The sequence below is a fragment of the Mesoplodon mirus genome, assembly GCF_964341445.2.
Source record: "Mesoplodon mirus genome assembly, chromosome: 5".
Classification (NCBI taxonomy): Eukaryota; Metazoa; Chordata; class Mammalia; order Artiodactyla; family Ziphiidae; genus Mesoplodon; species Mesoplodon mirus.
In genome coordinates, this window is record NC_138980.1 from 60,887,121 (window position 1) to 60,905,094 (window position 17,974).

The following is a 17,974-nucleotide window of genomic DNA, read 5'->3' on the forward strand; positions in this document are numbered from 1 at the left end:
GTAGAGACAAGAGGAAGAGTTTGAATCCTAAAATCAACATGCTTTCCACTGCATTACAATTTCTTTCCATAAATGAGAAAATGTTATTCTTGGTCCAGATAAGGTTGAGATGATTTTCCCAGAAAAGACTTTCTCTTACTGTTTAAAAACAAGTCGGGTCATGGTGAGGGAAGCAAAGGTCAGTGCATGGGAAGCAGTGAGGCCAAGTGGCTGAATGCTTGTGCCCCAGAGTCAGGCAGATGTGGGCTGGAGACCTGACTTGGCTACTTATTAGATGTGTGACACTGTACAAGTCACTCACTTTTCCTCCTGTGTAAATCCCTTACATGGGATGAAGGAAGAGTAAATGAAGTCTGGGGTAAAAGCACTCAGCACCCTGCCTGATGAGGTAATATTAGCTCGCTCTATGACAGAAACACACATTTCACAGCATCAGTTTCCTGGGCCAGCATAACAAAATCTAACCCTTGGTTAATTTCTTGGACAGCTAACAAAGTACCCAAAAACTCAGCCCCTTGGCTGTCGCCCAATCTTGTCTTCACCTTTCTCCAACCCCAGATGAGACGCTGTGTTCTCCCACCCTAACCAGCCAGTCAGTTCAGAGCCTCACCCACAAACAAGACCACGCCCACCTCTCCAGGGGGCAGCCACAATGGGACGCCACTTGATATCTTTCCCTCAGCCTGTCATCTTGTCCAAACTGTCACCATTAAAGAGTCAGTCCATTGCTTCTGGAAGGCTCTGGCATTCACTGCTCTCTAAATCGATGGTAGATATGCCTGAGAATGGATAACTCTTGTAGAAAGGTAGAAACCATCTGTCAGTCCCCTCAAAGGCTTATTTTCTTACCCTACATCCTTTCAGAATTGAATTTTTGTTTACTCCCTTCCCGAGTGAGACCACGATGGCATCTTATTGTTTGGAAAAGGCTGAATTTAGATCTAGTTCTTAGCAGGGGGAGGGAACATGTGTGCTGTACTGCCAGCATCCCTCCTGCAGTGCTGATGCGAGAAAGCCTTAGCGGTCGGGCAACACAGAATTCCTCGTACTGTAACCGTGCTTTAAATGTACACAGTACAATGACGGTTGTTTTCAGTGTTCCTACTCTCATAACTTCACTCCAGCCTCAGAATCCTGATGTGAGGGAGGTGGGCTGGGATCATTAAAACCACTGGACTCATTTATGGAGCCCAAGAACCAAAAGGAATCAATTGGTAAATAACAAGGAGGGTTATCAAGATCCTTCACCCAGCCAGAGAGTTTGTTGCTATTAGTGATTCCAGAGAAACTCAACAGTCACACTACAAAGCCTGTTGCGGTTTTTGATCTCTTGTTTGTTTCTTGTGTGGTGCCATAAGCTGGCCACATTGTGGTGTCGTTTGCTCTAGAAAGCCTTTGTCTGTAGCACTCAGTCACTCCCTTTTTCCTCTCTGCCTTGCAGTGTCATCATGACGGGCTCCTACAACAACTTCTTCAGGATGTTTGACCGAAACACCAAGCGCGATGTTACCCTTGAGGCCTCGAGGGAAAACAGCAAACCCCGAGCTATCCTAAAACCGCGCAAAGTGTGCGTGGGGGGCAAGCGGAGAAAAGACGAGATCAGTGTCGACAGTCTGGACTTTAGCAAAAAGATCTTGCATACAGCTTGGCATCCTTCAGAAAATATTATAGCAGTGGCGGCTACAAATAACCTATATATATTCCAGGACAAGGTTAACTAGGAAGACAAGTTATTACTTAATAATCTCACATACTGAATACTAGTCAAACACGTTTTTAAATGTTTCTTTGGGTGTTCATTTGATGCATCGACTCTAATTTCCCTCTGCAGGAAACAAATGGAATAGAAGTCCGTGGAGTCCAACCTTCCCAAATCCCCAGTTCTAAGAAATTTTGTCAAACCCAACAGGTTCTGGGACACTTCTGTTTAGAATTGAGAGCTGCCAGCTAACAGTAATTCTTCCATAGCTGACTTGAATTTCTGATGCTTTTATTGCCCCATTTTCTCTGGTGGGTCCAGTGTTTTGTTTCTAGGTGTCTGCTGAGATAAAATGAGGTTGTCTGTAGTATTTAAAGAGAAAAGAAAGAGATACTTTTTTTTTAATTAAGCAACTCCATTTGATGATTGAAAAAAAAATCCAATGAAAAATAAACACCGTTTACTCTACTCTTAGAGAAATTCTCCTTGTTTTGTGAAAAATCAGAACCAGTCAGCATCTCCTGCCCCTACAGCACTTTTTTTTTTCCATTTTCCGTTTTCTTTTCCGCAATTTCATTTGAACCAGAGATTTATTTCACAGGGCCGCAAAGAGGATGCAGAATGGGAAGGGGAAAGGGCCACATCAACACTGCTATATTCTTTTCTTGTAAGCGCCATAGAAACAGCCTGAGAATTTGGCTAGGAAACACAATGAATGCTTCAGGGGACATAAAGAGAACACTTCGCTTCTCAGAGTTAGCTTGGCAAGGCCATGTGCGGCCAGATTCCATCTGCTGCTTTGTTACTCTTGCTTTTTGTTGTTTTAAATGGCTCCATATAATCCTCTACTTACATGTTCCTTGGCTTTTTCCCTTCAACCTTTTCCAGCTTATTTATTCCACTGACTTCTTTCTTAAGGCCGAGTCCTGGTTGTTTATTATCTGGCATTCTAAATGCAACAGTAAGTTGGAGGCCATGGCACCACCCCTGGCTCCCTGAGAAAGTGTCTCCAAAGCAGCCCCCTCCTCTCTTCCTGGGTTTTGTAACCAAAAGTAACAATCCATCAATCTCCACTGTAGCTAGAACAAAAATGGCCAATAAAAAATACTGCTTTGTAAGAGCTAATCAAGTGCTTCTAATCCACCCTAAGCTCACCATCTAGAAAAACAGAGCAGAGGGTTCTCCTCCTACAAAAATGGAATACGGGGGAATCAAGAAGCTTTGACATCAAAGTAAAGTCTGCTTGAAACTGGGGAGGCTGGTTCATCCTTCCCCCCCGTTGAGGATTCAGACATATAACTTCCAGAAGGTCTCCTGTGACGCACCTCTGGGAAGGAGACTGAATTCAAAAGACAGAGAAATTTGAAACAGAGGCTCAGGGAGGAGGTGGGAGGTACTCAAAGCCGGGCCTGGGCTCAGTGTCTCCATTCCTGTCACCGTGACTCATTTCCCCAGACTTGCATTTAGTGAAATGGCTTGACATGAGAATTTTCCTTTTAAAGAGAAATTTTCTTTCACTTTGTATATTTATTAGAAGTCCCAACGTTCAAGTGTAATTTGTTTTGGAAGAGGGAAAAATACTGAAAGAACCATCTTTCAATTCTAAGCTACTATCCATTTAATAACAGCTTTTTGGCAAGGAAATAACTACTTAAATGAACAATTTTGTCAGATGCGGCTCAATTTCAGAATTAAAATATGAGCGAGTACATCTCAAAATTGAGGAAGCATGTGGATGAAGCCATGCCTCTCTTCTCCGTATTTATCTTTCCTGCGATGAAAGCCCCAGGGGAAACTCTTGAGGCAGGATGCCTGGCCTGAGGGGGACAATTTTCTCAGAGGAGACCAAGAGAGCATCAGAAACTTGTCCAACTCACAGAGAACTGTGATATCAAGATAGATAGAAGGACCAGCCGGTTCCTGTCCTGAGTTGACCATCAACTTCCTCACAGCCTTTCCTCTGCTTCCCCAAGACTCAGCCCCTCTGTCTGTACCAGTTGACAGGACAGGTCATTGTTCCTCAGACTTAAGCATCGACCCACCTCTATACTGTTACTCATTTCATATTTATTTAAGTCATCTTTTCTAGAAGCAAGACTTAGCCTCCTCCACACAAAGAATATTCATGAAATGTCAGTTTTAATGTTTTGTTCTAACATTAAAATGATCACATAACCATTAATGTAACAAACATGTACCCATTCACCACCTACAGGCATTTTGTGAACCCCAGCGTGCAGGCTTACCAAACTTCGGGACACTGAGTTCTGATGCCACAGAACATTTAAGCCTTTGGAGCCATCAGAGACTTGCCATGGACAATGGTTCTTCACAGACTGGAGTCAAGAGTGCTCCCCAGAGCACATACATGAACAATTTTGGTCATGGCTTGAAGGGGTTCACAGGCCCCCCTATAGCCTATCTGTGGCCTCCATCTCAAAGCCCCTACACTAATCCAATACCCTCACCACATAGGTGTACGGTCTGAGATCTACAGCGTGGGAGGAACTTGCAAAAGACGTCAGAGCTAAGAGCAGAGGGCCGCCATCCTCCCCTTCCCCCTGAACAAAGGATGCACCAGAGCAAACATCGAAGACTCCTAAATGGAAGCAGGAGGAGAAAGCCCTAGAGGTCAGGCCTTGGCAACAATCCCCACCACCATGCTTCAGCAATGACCTGCTCTGCGCCAGGTACAGAACTAGGTATTTACACCTGCCATTTCCTTCTGCCCCAGGGCTGGTGATTTTCTTGGTTGGTGGCACCTAGAAGTCAGTCCCTTTTCCAGCTGACACTCAAAGCTATGTGAAAGCTGACTTGCCACCTTTTCGATGGTTTGTTGTGCTCTCAGAATCCTGCCCTACCTTAAATTTACCCCACAAGGCCTGCTGCTTGGTACCAGCCCTCAGGTTATACTGGAGGATGTCTGTTGACTTCTGGGAAACGGGAGCTGCAGCTTCCCGGGCTTTGATTAAAATCATCCTAATGCAACAGTCCATTCCTGACATTTTAATAAGCAGTTCAAAAGCTCAACGTTGGCAGACATCCATGCTTTCACCTCCAGAGGACGAAGGTGAGCTGGAAGAAACAGAGAAGGAAGACACAAGGCAGCATGCAGCAGTGGGATGTCCGTAGGTGAATGGGCAACAGGAACCAACATGCTTCTTAACTCTTTAATCTCTGGCTCCTGCCTTTACTCTTGGGGGTGGGGGAGCATCTCTAAACCTCTCAGTGACCTTGTAATTAACTCAACCATATCAACATGCATTAGGCAACCAGCATGTGGAAGGCGGAACAATTGTCAGGTGAAACAAAGATGAAGCTATGATTCTTTTAGCTCAGTGACCCGATGAAGTAAGTCAGCCGTCTCCAAGGTATTTCTTTTGAACCTCCAGGGTCCATTATAATAAAAGTTAGACCCTCTAATGCTTCATTGCTGACAACGTGGGAGACCATTTCTCTTCCTTCAAACCTGCAGAGTAACTACCCAAAGCTTCCCTCCTACCCCCCACCCTGAGCCCCATTCTTTTTTCAGCCCCTCTGCTGGCTGGCTCCAGGGCTCAAGAAGGCCCTAGTAGGCCTAATAACAAAGTTTTGTGGGGACACTATTGTCCACAGACTGAACGAAGGAACCATTCCTAATTTGTCCTCTTCCATCATGGCCATGCGCAGATGAGGCTGGTGTGTTTTAAAACACTACCCCCCCCAAGACACAGCAAACCCCCGTTCACCCCTGGGAAACGTTCACACTCTGGGCCTCTGTCCTACCTTAACTTGCCTCTTCCCCCTGTACTTCTAGGTCAAGTCTCAGGAGCCACTTGCTGTGGGAATGACTTGCCCGGTCAATGGAAAGAACATGGAACTAGGGGACAGGAAATGTGGGTCCTGTTCCTGGCTCTGCCGCTGAGTGAGGAGCTTAGGCAAGCCGCTCAGTGCCTACATCAGTCACATCGCCTGAAAAGGGGTCAGAAAGCTGTCCGCCCTCGCTCATGGAATGACTGTGAGGGACACAAGAAACTCATTTACTTATAACCACTTCGATAAGCTTAAAGCACCACCAAATAACACCAGCAACAATATTCACAGAGGACGTATGGGTGATTTCTCATATCTCCTTCCCTTAACCCCAGGAGATACATGCCAGTATTATTCCCATTTTGCAGATGGGGAAAGAGACTCAAGTTTTCAACATAGCCAAGAGCACATAGCCAGTAAGTGGTAGAACCAGGTCTCCAGCTCAAGGTTTCAGACTCTAAAGCCAGAGTTCTTAAAATACTGCTTCTACTACACGAGAGTAGCTAACAGTTTTTGAGTGCTTTCTATGGGCCAGGCTTGGGTCTACAAATTCCCCATGTATTAACTCATTTACCTCCAAAACTCTAGAGGCAGATACTATTATTGTTCCCTTTTACAGATAAGGAAGCAGAGAGATGATAAAACTTAATTAACTTTACACAGTTCACAAGGGACAGAGCCAGACAGTTTGGTCAAAGTTCTTATCCTCTCTCCCCATCTCACATTATATATAGATGGAAGTTACCGATTAGAAAACCAGTTCCAGTAATGGCCAGTAAATTCATCAACGTTAAACATTTGAGTGCCTGGTTTGTGTCAGGCAGCCAGGCAGCCAGGCCCTAGGTGAGGGGCTGGGGTTCCTGAGATGTGTAAGCCACTGGTCCCCGCCCTCCAGAAGGTGACAGCCATGTGTGTGGTGGACCTACTTACAATGCAATGTACAAAGTGCAGAAATGGTACAGAAAAGGAAATGGTTAATGAATGAGGACTGGTAAGAAAAAGTTTCTCGTATAATAAGTGTGACATAAGTGAATAAGTGACATCTGAGCGGAGTGCTAAAGCAGTTTCCTCAACAAAGAATGATACGCATTTCCAAGAGAGAGAACAACACATATGAGGTACCAAAGCAAGAATGGGTGTGGCATGGAAGCGTGAAGTCAGTGTTTCTCTAATTCTATTAAAAACACATTTTCAATTTGCCAGAACTGGCCTACCCCTTCTTTCTTTCATTCATCCAATAAGAAATATTTATTAAGCCCCCCCCACACAAGTACTGTATTTAAATGTAAAATAGATAGAAAGAATAAAAGGAAACCAATAATTATGAGCACTTATTATGCAGCAAGTGTTGTGCTAGGCATTTTTTTAAATCATTACAATCACCTGACCGGTAAATACATTATTCCATTTTTATAGTTGATAAACAGATTCAAAAGGGTTAAGTGACACAGTCACTGTGACACAGCCAGACATTTTATCTAGATCTGTCCTTCTTTCCAGGTAATGCATAGCTACCTTGTCTGATTTTTTTCCACTAGTGAGGATATTCACAAACCATCTCTCTGTGACCAAACACTGCCTGACAGCTGACCAGGAAAACAAATTTGGTCTGTCACCAAAGCAGAGAGTGAAGTCAAGTGGCTCACCGAGGTCTCCAGCCACTGACCCTGACCTTATTCTTACTGCTTAACCATCCCCCAATTTAGATCTTCCACACCCCATTAGTTTAACTGCTGGTGGCAGAACCAAGGTGATCTGCTGTCTCTGCTGATTCCTACCTCGGACGCTGTCAAAACAATGATCACTGTAGGGCCAAAAACAGGGGTTTAGTGACTGTTTCCAGATTCTCAATCCACTCCCTACCCCCAATTTCCTGAAGAGTCAAGCTTGGTCTCTTGGATGGACAGTTTCCCACCAGAGCCTCTCCTGCTCACCTGTCTCCACTTCCAGCTGCAACCCCCAGTCATTTGGTAGCCGCATTTGGTTTGAGCAGAGAGAGCATTTCTCCTGAACTCATCCTTGTGTGGAAACCCTGAGAACACAGCGAAGTGGGACCAGCCACAAGCACTGGGATTCTTGCTGTGGTTGGCTAGTGCTACACATCCTCCCAGCCAAAACAGTAAATTCTTGTGGAGGTCAAAGAGAACCCCACTAAGGCTGGAGTAGAACTAATGGAAGGAGGCTGCCTCGCTGGCAGAAGAAAAAGCGGTATCTGGGCACTCTATAAACGAGTCACTCAGCTGGGTGATATTCATGCATGCATGCATTCATTCATTCCTCAATAAACATTTAAAGATTAATCATGTACTACCTGCCAAGCCCTGTGCCAGGGTGGTCTGGGGAAGCAGTAGTGACAGTCCCTGTCTTCATAGGGCTTATAGTGTCATGCGAGATGCAGGCAAATTCCCAGGTGATGATAGCAGTAGAATATCAAGGGTAAGAGCCCAGGATGCTTGCCTGGGTTGAAATCGAAGCTCCACCACTTATAAGCTAAATGACCCTTAATAAATTAACCTCTGTGTCTCAAGTTTCCTTACTGATGAAGTAAGGATAAAAATGGCACCTGTCTCATAAAATTGCCATGAAGATTCCTAGCCAACAACAAGGAGTCGATGCGCATTTCTTGCTCTTGTTCTCCTAGTGCTCTTATGCATGCCCTCATGGGTATCTCCTGTGCCAGGAGACTACAAAGTAACAGTACCTCACCCGGACCACAAGTTCCCCAGACAGGTGATGACTACTGTAAAACCTGAGAGATAAGCAGGAAATTAGTTATCCAGGGGATGAGAGAGGAAAAGAGTGCTCCGGGCATCAATATGGTATATGTAAAGGCAAAGGAGCACATAGTGTAATTAAGGAACTTACAATAGTCTGGTATGACTGACTAGTAAAAAATAGGGATGCAAACCAAGGAAAGTAAAGGGACATAATGTCAGGGGACAGTAATGCATGATATGAGAAATAAAATTGCATGGCCTTAGTGAAGTTCACACATCAGGGGTTCTCCAATAGCTAGGCTATGAGCCGCTCAACTGAGGAATTTTAGGTTTCTGTAATGTAACAAATATGAATGGTCCTGGCACAGGGGATAGATTGAGAAACTCAGCTCAAGTGTCAACTCCTTGGAGAAGCCTTTCCTGACCACCCTAATGTCCATGAGGACCAAGGTATTCTTTTTTTTTTTAATTATTTTTATTTTTATTTTTATTTTTTTATTAGTTTCTGCTTTATAACAAAGTGAATCAGTCATACATATGCATCTGTTCCCCCATCCCTTCCCTCTTGCATCTCCTTCCCTCCCACCCTCCCTATCCCACCCCTCCAGGCGGTCACAAAGCACCGAGCTGATCTCCCTGTGCTATGCGGCTGCTTCCCACTATCTATCTACCTTACATTTGGTACTGTATATATAGGACCAAGGTATTCTTGATTTCCCCCTCTGGTATCCCCAAAGCATAGAGAAGAGTCTGGCTCATAGTAGGTGCTCAATAAATGTTGGCTGAATGAATGAATGAATGAACAAATAAATGAGTGAGGAAGACAGGTACAGACTCTGCCCTCAGGAAGCTTACAAGCTGAGCAGTGTCCCGCTGGGAGTTTGAGTTAAGGGGAGCTTGGTGTAGGGCAGCACAGGACTGCTCAGGGGAGTCAAGGAATGAAAAAGAAAAAATGGAGAGCCAGTGAGCCAAGATGTGTTTAGAGCAAGCAACCAAGCTCAGAGAGCAGCGTTAGTTAATAGAGCACACGTGTGCCCACGTGATGCATTACCCTCCCAGCAGTAGTTAGTCTTCTGGGACCTCGCACAGTATGCAAAAAGGTTGACAGCTTACAATCAATACCATGCTCACCGATGCAGGGAGCGACATTATCACATCCGAGATATTACCCCCACATCCCGGCTCAAACACTAAATATTCCCAATAACAAGGCTAAGGGAAGTGACAGCTATTATTTTCAACCCTCCTGCTTGGAAGCAAGAGGTGAGGCAAAGCTTCCCCTGGGTGTTCTTAGGGGAAGGCAAGCCAGTTCCCCAAAGAAATTGCTCAGAGCCAAGCCCATGCCTCATGCAGCAAGACAGGGATGGGAGAAGATTGGCATTTTCATTTGCCTGGGTGTCCACAATATAGAAGTGGAGGTTTTGTGGGCAACTGAGAAGCACAACAATAAATGAGAAGGGGGAGGATGGTCGGGTTGGCGGGGATGTGTGAGGTGTGAATGCTGGATTTCATCCTACATGCCCAGGTCACTCTAATAAAAAAACAACTTGACTCCCCCCACCCACCCCGTTGGGCTTTCTTATTTCAGCTTCTCTGACTGTGGCATAATTGAAAGTCATATTTCATCTAGGCCAGTGATTTCCAACTCCAAGTGCAGGTGGCTTATGAACAGTCAGCCTGAATTTATCAAAGAGAAACAGCAAACAATTGCATGTTAAATAGCACCTATTTCTCAGCGGGGGAAGGTGGAACGGGTCATGGTACATCCTAGCCACGACACAATACTGCTGTGCAGTCCACTGCAGCACGATTCCTTAGCCTCTGATGGGACTCTAACAGGAAGAAGCCCGGGGCTAGGACACCAGGGTTGTTTTCTTAATTCTGAGGTGCATTTATTTAATGGTACACTCCATTTTTCAGCCCCTCATTTCCTCTCTGACAAGATGAAGGATACCGCTCTTAGTTTTCATATCCTTTTTGAAAAGGCAGAAAGGTTAATTAGTTATATTTGAAATGGTTCTCGACAGAATCACCTGAAACTCAAAGATGGGTATATTCAATGAAGATGTGACAAACATCATAGAAGCTTATAAAGTGTCTATCATGGAACAAGAACTCTCAGTTCAAAAGCTAACTTTCCAAAGTACGGAAAGAATACCACTTCAGGAATGGAATGTGGTTCAAAGCAGCTCTTCACTTTGACCAGCACAGGAAGAGTTAAGTAACTCCACTGGTGTCAGATGATGTCCCAAGAGGGACACTGGGGAGGCTCCTGCAAGAGCGGTGATTACAGCTCTTCCCTCTCCTCCAGCATTAAACATGTGATGGATTCTTCTTAACATAACATCACACACACACAGCCACAACGCCCCACTAACAGACCCCCCTCTCAGAGCATCATCTACGAGTTTGTGATCCTTCCTTTAGGAATGCAGGATGCTTCCCAGCTGATTAATGACACAACCTGGAGACAAAGGCTATAAATTTGTTTTATGGTATTTTATACCAGGACTGGAGATCCATTTACAAATGAAAACCCCACTGGCTTACTTGATAATAAATTTTATAGTGTAAGAACTTCCTTTTTCACCTGCTCGTGATATTGCTCACTTTGGGTGGAATAACTGTCCTGGTGATGAGCAATAATTGAACATTATTGTTTGTGGAGACATTTCAATTTACTGAGGCACTTTCACAACCAGAGAAGTGGTGCAAACTGCCCAAGGTTACACAGAGTCACTCCAAGACCAACGCTGAAACCAGGTCTTTTGAATCTCTAAGATCAGCCTTACTTCATGGTTGTTTTTCATTTTTCCATGTGTCTAAAAGCAATGGGTGGACTCAAACCTAGATCGAAGGTCTTGATAAGATATTTTAATTCCTACTCAGGAGCATTCAGCATTTCTGCCTGTGGTACCAAAGACAATTTCCTCAGTGGTGCTCAGAGGACTGTCTCACACCCAGGCTCACTGGTGTCCACATTGGCGCAGGTTCACAGAGGTGGACCCACTGCCTTTATTCATCACATTACATATTACCTACCTACAAGATTAAAATGCTATCAATTATTTGCCTTCCTACAGATCTCTTTACCAAACAATAATTCATACCTGATCATGTGCTGCAGAGTAAGCTACGTAGATAATCAAGGCACAATTCCTGTCCTCAAGGAATATAGTCCAATAGGAAATGAAATTCCAACAGGTGACTTTAATATAACATGGCTAAGGTAATGGCAGAGAGGTGTGTAAGTTATTAGGGGTGTACAGAGTTAAAGAATCTGATCTTCTGGAGGAGATGAAATAGAGTTCAATCCTAAAGGAGGACAGGGCAACCAGGTGACCGTGAACATGAGCAAAGGCACATGGCTGAGAAGCCCCATCTGTCTCTGAGCACTACCAGCAGGTTGATTTTGCTGAAAGGAAAGACTCTTGGCTAGGACTGGCTGGAGTGCTTATGAGTGAACAGGGCCCAGATTGCAGAGGGCCATTTAGAGAGCTTAGACGTTACTCAGCAGCCAATGGAGTATCACTGGAAGATTTTTAAGGAGAGAATTGACATAGTTGGAATTACATTTCCAAAGATCCCTCTGGTAACTGTGTAAATGACATATTTGAAGTAGACAAGATTGAAAACAGGAAACGGTTGAAGTGGTCCAGGAAAGTGATGATGAGACCCTGAACTGGGGGTGGAGGAAAAAACTGAGGAGGTAAGATCAATATAACTTAGAGAATGACTTGATGAGAGCAAAGAGAAAAGTTAATAAAGATGCCCAGGTGGATAGCTAAGACGATAAGCAATGGTATGAACAGAGTTGGAGACTAAAGGAATGGGAGAGTAGGGTTTAACGGGAGGAAAAGAGAAAGATGAGTCTAATTTGGGACACAGTGAGTGTGAGGAGCTAGTGGGGCAGCCAGGTGAAGGGAGAATCCCAGCAGGTATCAAGATAAAAAGATCTATGTCCAAGATGTCATTGATAAGATGGAGAGTTAGTCACTAGTGTGTCCTGGCCTTTGTAGAGAGGATGACACAGGGAGAAAGTACAGTGAGACTATGTTAGCTGAGGAGTAGGCCCTGGGGAGCAGTATGTTAAGGAATAGACAGAGGGGGTGGCCACCCAAAGCAATAGAGAAGGAAGCACTGGAGTCACGAAAAGAACCGGAGGCAAAGGATATCATGGAGATAAGGGAGTAGAGTTCCCTCATTGAAAAATGCAGCTCCTATAAATCTATATTAAAGAACAAACAAACAGAAATCCAGTATAAAAGTGGGCAATGGACTTGAAGGCAATTCACATAAGATATCCAGAAAATCAATGAACATAAGAAACGTGCTCTACTTAGGAATCAGAGAAATGTAAATAGTACTGTACAGCCACAAAATGAATGCAAGTAGAAGGGCTGACACTAACAAGTGTTGGCAAAGCTTTGGCACAACTGGAACACTCATACACTGCTGGTGAGATTATAAATCCATCACTTTGAAAATCAATGTGGGGACTTCCCTGGTGACGCAGTGGTTAAGAATCCACCTGCCAAGGCTAGGGGACACAGGTTCGAGCCCTGGGCTGGGAAGATCTCAACTACTGAGCCTGCACTCTAGAGCCCATGAGCCACAACTCCTGAAGCCTGTGCGCCACAGCTACTGAGGTCTGCATGCCTAGAGCCCGTGCTCTGCAACAAGAGAAGCCACTGCAATGAGAAGCCCGCGCACCACAACTACAGAAAGCCCGCGCTCAGCAACGAAGACCCAACACAGCCAAAGATAAAAAATTAATTAATTATTTTAAAGAAGAAAGAAAAACACTGTGGCACTATCTAATAACATTGAAGATATTCATTCCCTATGACCCAACAACACATTCCACTTCTAATGATATACCCAGAAAATTTATGCACATGTGCACCAAGAGGCAAATTCACAGCAACACTATTTGTAAATGCTAAAATTAGACAAGAACACAAATGACCACCAATAGAACGAAACAGTATGTTCCTCTCACAAAATGGAATTCGATAAAAAATGAAGGAACTACAACTTTGGACAACAACATGGATGAATTTTACAAATATGAGGTTGAGTAAAAGAAACCAAACAAAAAATATGTGCTTCGTGATTACACTTACATAAAATTCAAAAGCAATTTAAAAAATTCACAAACAGGCAAAACTGAACTATAATGTTTAGGATGAATATTTGGGTGGTAAGACCATAATGCAAAACAATCGGTTATTATATAATTAAGGACAATGATTATCTTTGGGCAAAAGAAGAAGGTGTCACTAGGAGGAGGCATTCAGAAGAATTCTGAGAAGCAGACACAAAACCAATTGACCATTTCAAAGGCTTTCCATTTATAATTGTTCACTAAGTTTTCCATTTGAGCTATTCAATTTTCTCTGTGTTATATTTCACGTTATAAAAGATTTTTTTTTTAATGCTAGAGAAGGACTCAAACACTCTAACAGTATGAGACTGTTTTATGTTGGGGAAAACAGCCCCAACTACATGTCAAGAGCCCTGGAGGGCACCAGTGAATCACAACACAGGACAGCATGCTTATAATGATGACTGTGAGTATCAATAAAATATCAAGCTAATTCTGTGTTTGCTGCTGGACAAGGCAAGAAGCATGAAATTCATAACAGAGAAAAGGAAAGTTACAGAGGCTACAGCAGCTATAGGCGAAAGAGAACAAGTGCTCAACCTGGGAGTTGGGTGTAAATTCAAATTCTCTCCTTTCCTTTCAGAATTCTTCCTCATCCTTCTATCTTCAATGATCGTTTTCTTAACTGTCCCAAGAAAGAATAGCCACTGTTAGTGCCCAGCTTCTTGTGGGGATTAAGCATACAATCAAGAAACTAGGGGGTGGAGACATTACCTTCCCAAAATATCTTGGTACATTACTGGAATATTTCCATCCAATATTTTCATTTACCTCATTAAATAGGAAAATGTACTGAACAGACCATTATTAATGCAGCCAACATTTGTTTTCACTACCCAGAATTCTGCCCTCTTTCTTACAACAAAATCCCTAGATATCTCTTAGGGTAGACCACACTCTCCCAACAACCGGCCACATACCTTGAATGAACTGACCTCACTCCTAGCTCCAAGGATGGAGCATGGGACCTGAGCCAAGCCAATGAGCCCTGGCCACCGTTCATAATAGATGACCTAAGTCAGGCCAGTCAGGGCCAGCATGGCTCAATTCTAGGGCTTTGTTTGAGCAATGAGAGAATTGAACATGTTCTTTGTTGATGAATATGAACAGAAAGGGATTAGGAACAGGAAAAGCTGCGGCCGTCTTGCCACCATATGAAGCCTACGAATGGTAAAATCCAATAGAGCAGAGGCGGGGTTTAGAGCAGGAGTCAGTCAACTCTCCCTATAAAGGGCCAGAGAGAAATATTTTAGGCTTTACAAGCTGTACAGCCTGTGTTGTAACTACTCAACTCTGTCATTGTAGCGTGAAAACATCTATTTATAATACATAAATAAATGAGGGTGGCTGTGTACCAATAAAGCTTTATTTACAAAAATGGGTGGAGGTGGAATTTGGCCTGTAGGCCAGAGTTTGCCAACCCCTGGCTTAATGCATGGGTTCTAGAAATAGCACATAGACTCAAATCCTGGTTCTGTTATTTGCTCAGTCCTAAACAAGTCACTTCATCTCTCTAGGCCTCACTTGCCTCATCTGTAAATGGAAATAATAATACCACCTACCTCCTAGACTCATTATGAAGATTAAATGAATTAGTAAGTATAAAGTGCTTACAAGAGTGCCTGGCACACTGAAGTGCTGCGTGTGTTAGCTGCTATCACCTTTATCATCATGATCACTGTCAACAGTGCCAGAAAAAAGAAACCCAGTCTTGTATCATTGGAACCCAAGATCAAAATGGGCCAAAGTTCTTAGCCCAGGCTATTCAGTTACATGAGGTAATAAATTCCTTTTTTGCTTAAAACAGTTTGAGCTGGGGCTTCCCTGGTAGCGCAGTGGTTGAGAATCTGCCTGCCAATGCAGGGGACACAGATTCGAGCCCTGGTCTGGGAAGATCCCACATGCCATGGAGCAACTAGCCCCGTAAGCCACAATTACTGAGCCTGCGCGTCTGGAGCCTGTGCTCCACAATAAGAGAGGCCGCGATAGTGAGAGGCCCGCGCACAGCGATAAGGAGTGGCCCCCACTTGCCACAACTAGAGAAAGCCCTCCCACAGAAACGAAGAGCCAACACAGCCATAAATAAATAAATAAATAAAATTAATTTTTTTTAAAAAGGCAAAATTCCTTTAAAAAAAGAAAACAGTTTGAGCTGGTCTTCTGTCTTATAACTGAAATTACTCCATCTGAATAAATGAATGAAATCTGGATAGGAATGACAATTACCTAACAGCTGTGATGTAACCTCCCTCACTTCTGTGCCCATCACAGACATCACCAATGGAACACAGCTTTTTCTCTCACTAAACCCAGGTAGGGCCTCACACATGGCTGTGAACTGAATTGCATCCCTCCCTCCAAATTCATATTGAAGCCCTAACCTCCCAGTTAATGGTATTCGGAGATGGGGCCTTTGGGAGGCAATGAGGGTTAGTTGAGGTCATGAGTGTGGGGTCCTCATGAAGGGGACCTTTATAAGAAGAAACATCTTTATAAGAAGAAACATCGCAGAGATTGCTTCCTCCCTTTCTCTCCACCTGCACACACTGAGGAAAGGACACAACACAGTGAGAAGACAGCCATCTGCAAACTTAGGAGAGGGTTTTCACCAGATACCGACCCTGCTGGCACCTTGATCTCAGACTTCCAGTCCCCAGAACGATGAGAAATAAATTCCTATTGTTTAAGCCACCTGGTCTATGGTATTTTGTTACAGCAGCCCGGGTCGATTAAGACGGACACGTTTTCCCCCTCAAAACAGGACCTAAGCAGTCTCTCTCAATCAATCAAAGTCAGTATGTGAAATGAAACCTCTTTATCCCCACGTTAGGTCATGAATTCTACGGGCTGATCCCAAGTAATATTAATGAGCTTTGTAAATGTTCTCTTAGTGTATGCTTGTGAGAGAGAAAGAAATTTGCCAAAAGAGCTATACATTTTTAGATGTGTGGTCTCCATTTCTAACTTCTCATTTATGAGTCTCTATTCCATTTCAAACCCATATACTTTAAACTGCCTGCAGGAAAAAACTGGAAATCATCCTACATTTCTTGTTTCTTTACCAAGTACATTTTCTCTTAGAAGGTTCAACAAATGCTGTTTGCATGAATGAGGTCAGCAAAGGCTTCGAAAGAACAAGTTTCTCCTCTAACCCAGGAAGTGATAAAATAATAGTCCTGAAAATGTAAAGTGTCACTGATGAATGTAATGTCCTTAATCTACAGCAGAAAAAACAATTGCATGATTAACTTGATTTGTTTTACATTCACAGAAAGAGGGGCTTTTGAATTCAGAATGCAAATGAGCCAAGAACCTGGATACTTTTTTTTTCTTTAAAAGTTAATTAGCTATAGCTAGGAATATCCTATCCTTCCCAAATTCTTAACCCACGTGGTGGGAATACCACTACCAGCTCCCTGAAAACTTACTCAGATGCATTTCTTCTTCTCAAATCAACAGAGATACCATCTATTCATTAAAAAAGGATTCCTAGTAATTCTACAGCTATCTATGAACTGTGTAGAGCAGTGGTTCTCAAACATGAATGTGCATCAAGATAACCCTGAGGGCTCGTTAACACACACACTGCTGGACCCATCCTCAGAGGTTCTGATTCAGCAGGTCTGGGGGGGGGCCTGAGAATCTGGATCTCTAACTGGTTCCTAGGTGACGTGGGTACTTGGCTATAAGTGATATCTCTGTATTAGTTGTCTATTCCACAACACAAATTACCACAAACTTAGTGCCTTTAAAAAACACAAATGTATTATCTCACAATTTCTCTAGGTCAGGAGTCTGGGCATGGGTTAGCTGGGCCTTCTGCTCAGGGCCTCCAAGGTGCCAGAGCTGGGGCTGGGGTCCTCATCCATAATTACATGGGTGCTGGCAGACCTCATTTTCTTGCAACTGTGGAACTCACGGAAGCTGTATCTTCCAGGCCAGCAGGAGGGCGTCTCTCACACTGTGAATCTCTTCTGACCTCAGGAAGACCCAGTCCCTTTTAAGGGCTCGCCTGATTAGGTCAGGCCCACCCAGGATAATTTCTCTTTGGATTAACTCAAAGTCAACTGATGAGTAACCCAATCTCAGGAGTGCTATCCCATCATATTCACAGGCTCCACCTACAGTCAAAATGAGAGGACTATATCAGGGGGAAGGGGAGGGTTGTACACCAAGAAGTTCAGAATCATGGGAGCTGTCCCAGAATTCTGTCTACCCCAACTCCTATCATAGTACTTAACCTCACAATATTGAATTATAAATTTGCTTATCTATCTCTCTATTGAAAAGTGCTCATTTTGCGTCAATGTCCTCATCACCAAACACTGAGTGCCCAAAGATATTCCATAAACACCAAATGGCCAAACTAACTGCTGAATTCTGTACTCCTCATGAAGACCTCCTAGTGAAGACCTTTTCATCCCTACTCATTTCAACATTCTTAAGTTGAAAGATTCTAGACATACAAATGGCCAGTAGGCACATGAAAATATGCTCAACAACACTAATTATTAGAGAAGTGCAAATCAAAACTATAATAAAGTATCACCTCACACTGGTCAAAATGGTCATCATTAAAAAGTCTACAAATAACAAATG

General features: G+C 43.5%; 1 protein-coding gene across 4 annotated transcripts in view; it reads left to right on the top strand.

Moving 5' to 3' along the window:
- PPP2R2B (protein phosphatase 2 regulatory subunit Bbeta) overlaps positions 1–1,721 on the top strand; it is a gene marked incomplete at both ends in the record, with an annotated part of 456,792 nt that extends 455,071 nt beyond the window's left edge. For all 4 annotated transcript variants that reach the window (XM_082622565.1, XM_082622564.1, XM_082622566.1 and 1 more), the window contains one exon: positions 1,442–1,721. In XM_082622565.1, the coding sequence (XP_082478691.1) occupies positions 1,442–1,721 (280 nt within the window). The remainder of the gene's footprint in view (positions 1–1,441) is intronic.
- Positions 1,722–17,974: the final 16,253 nt, after the last annotated feature.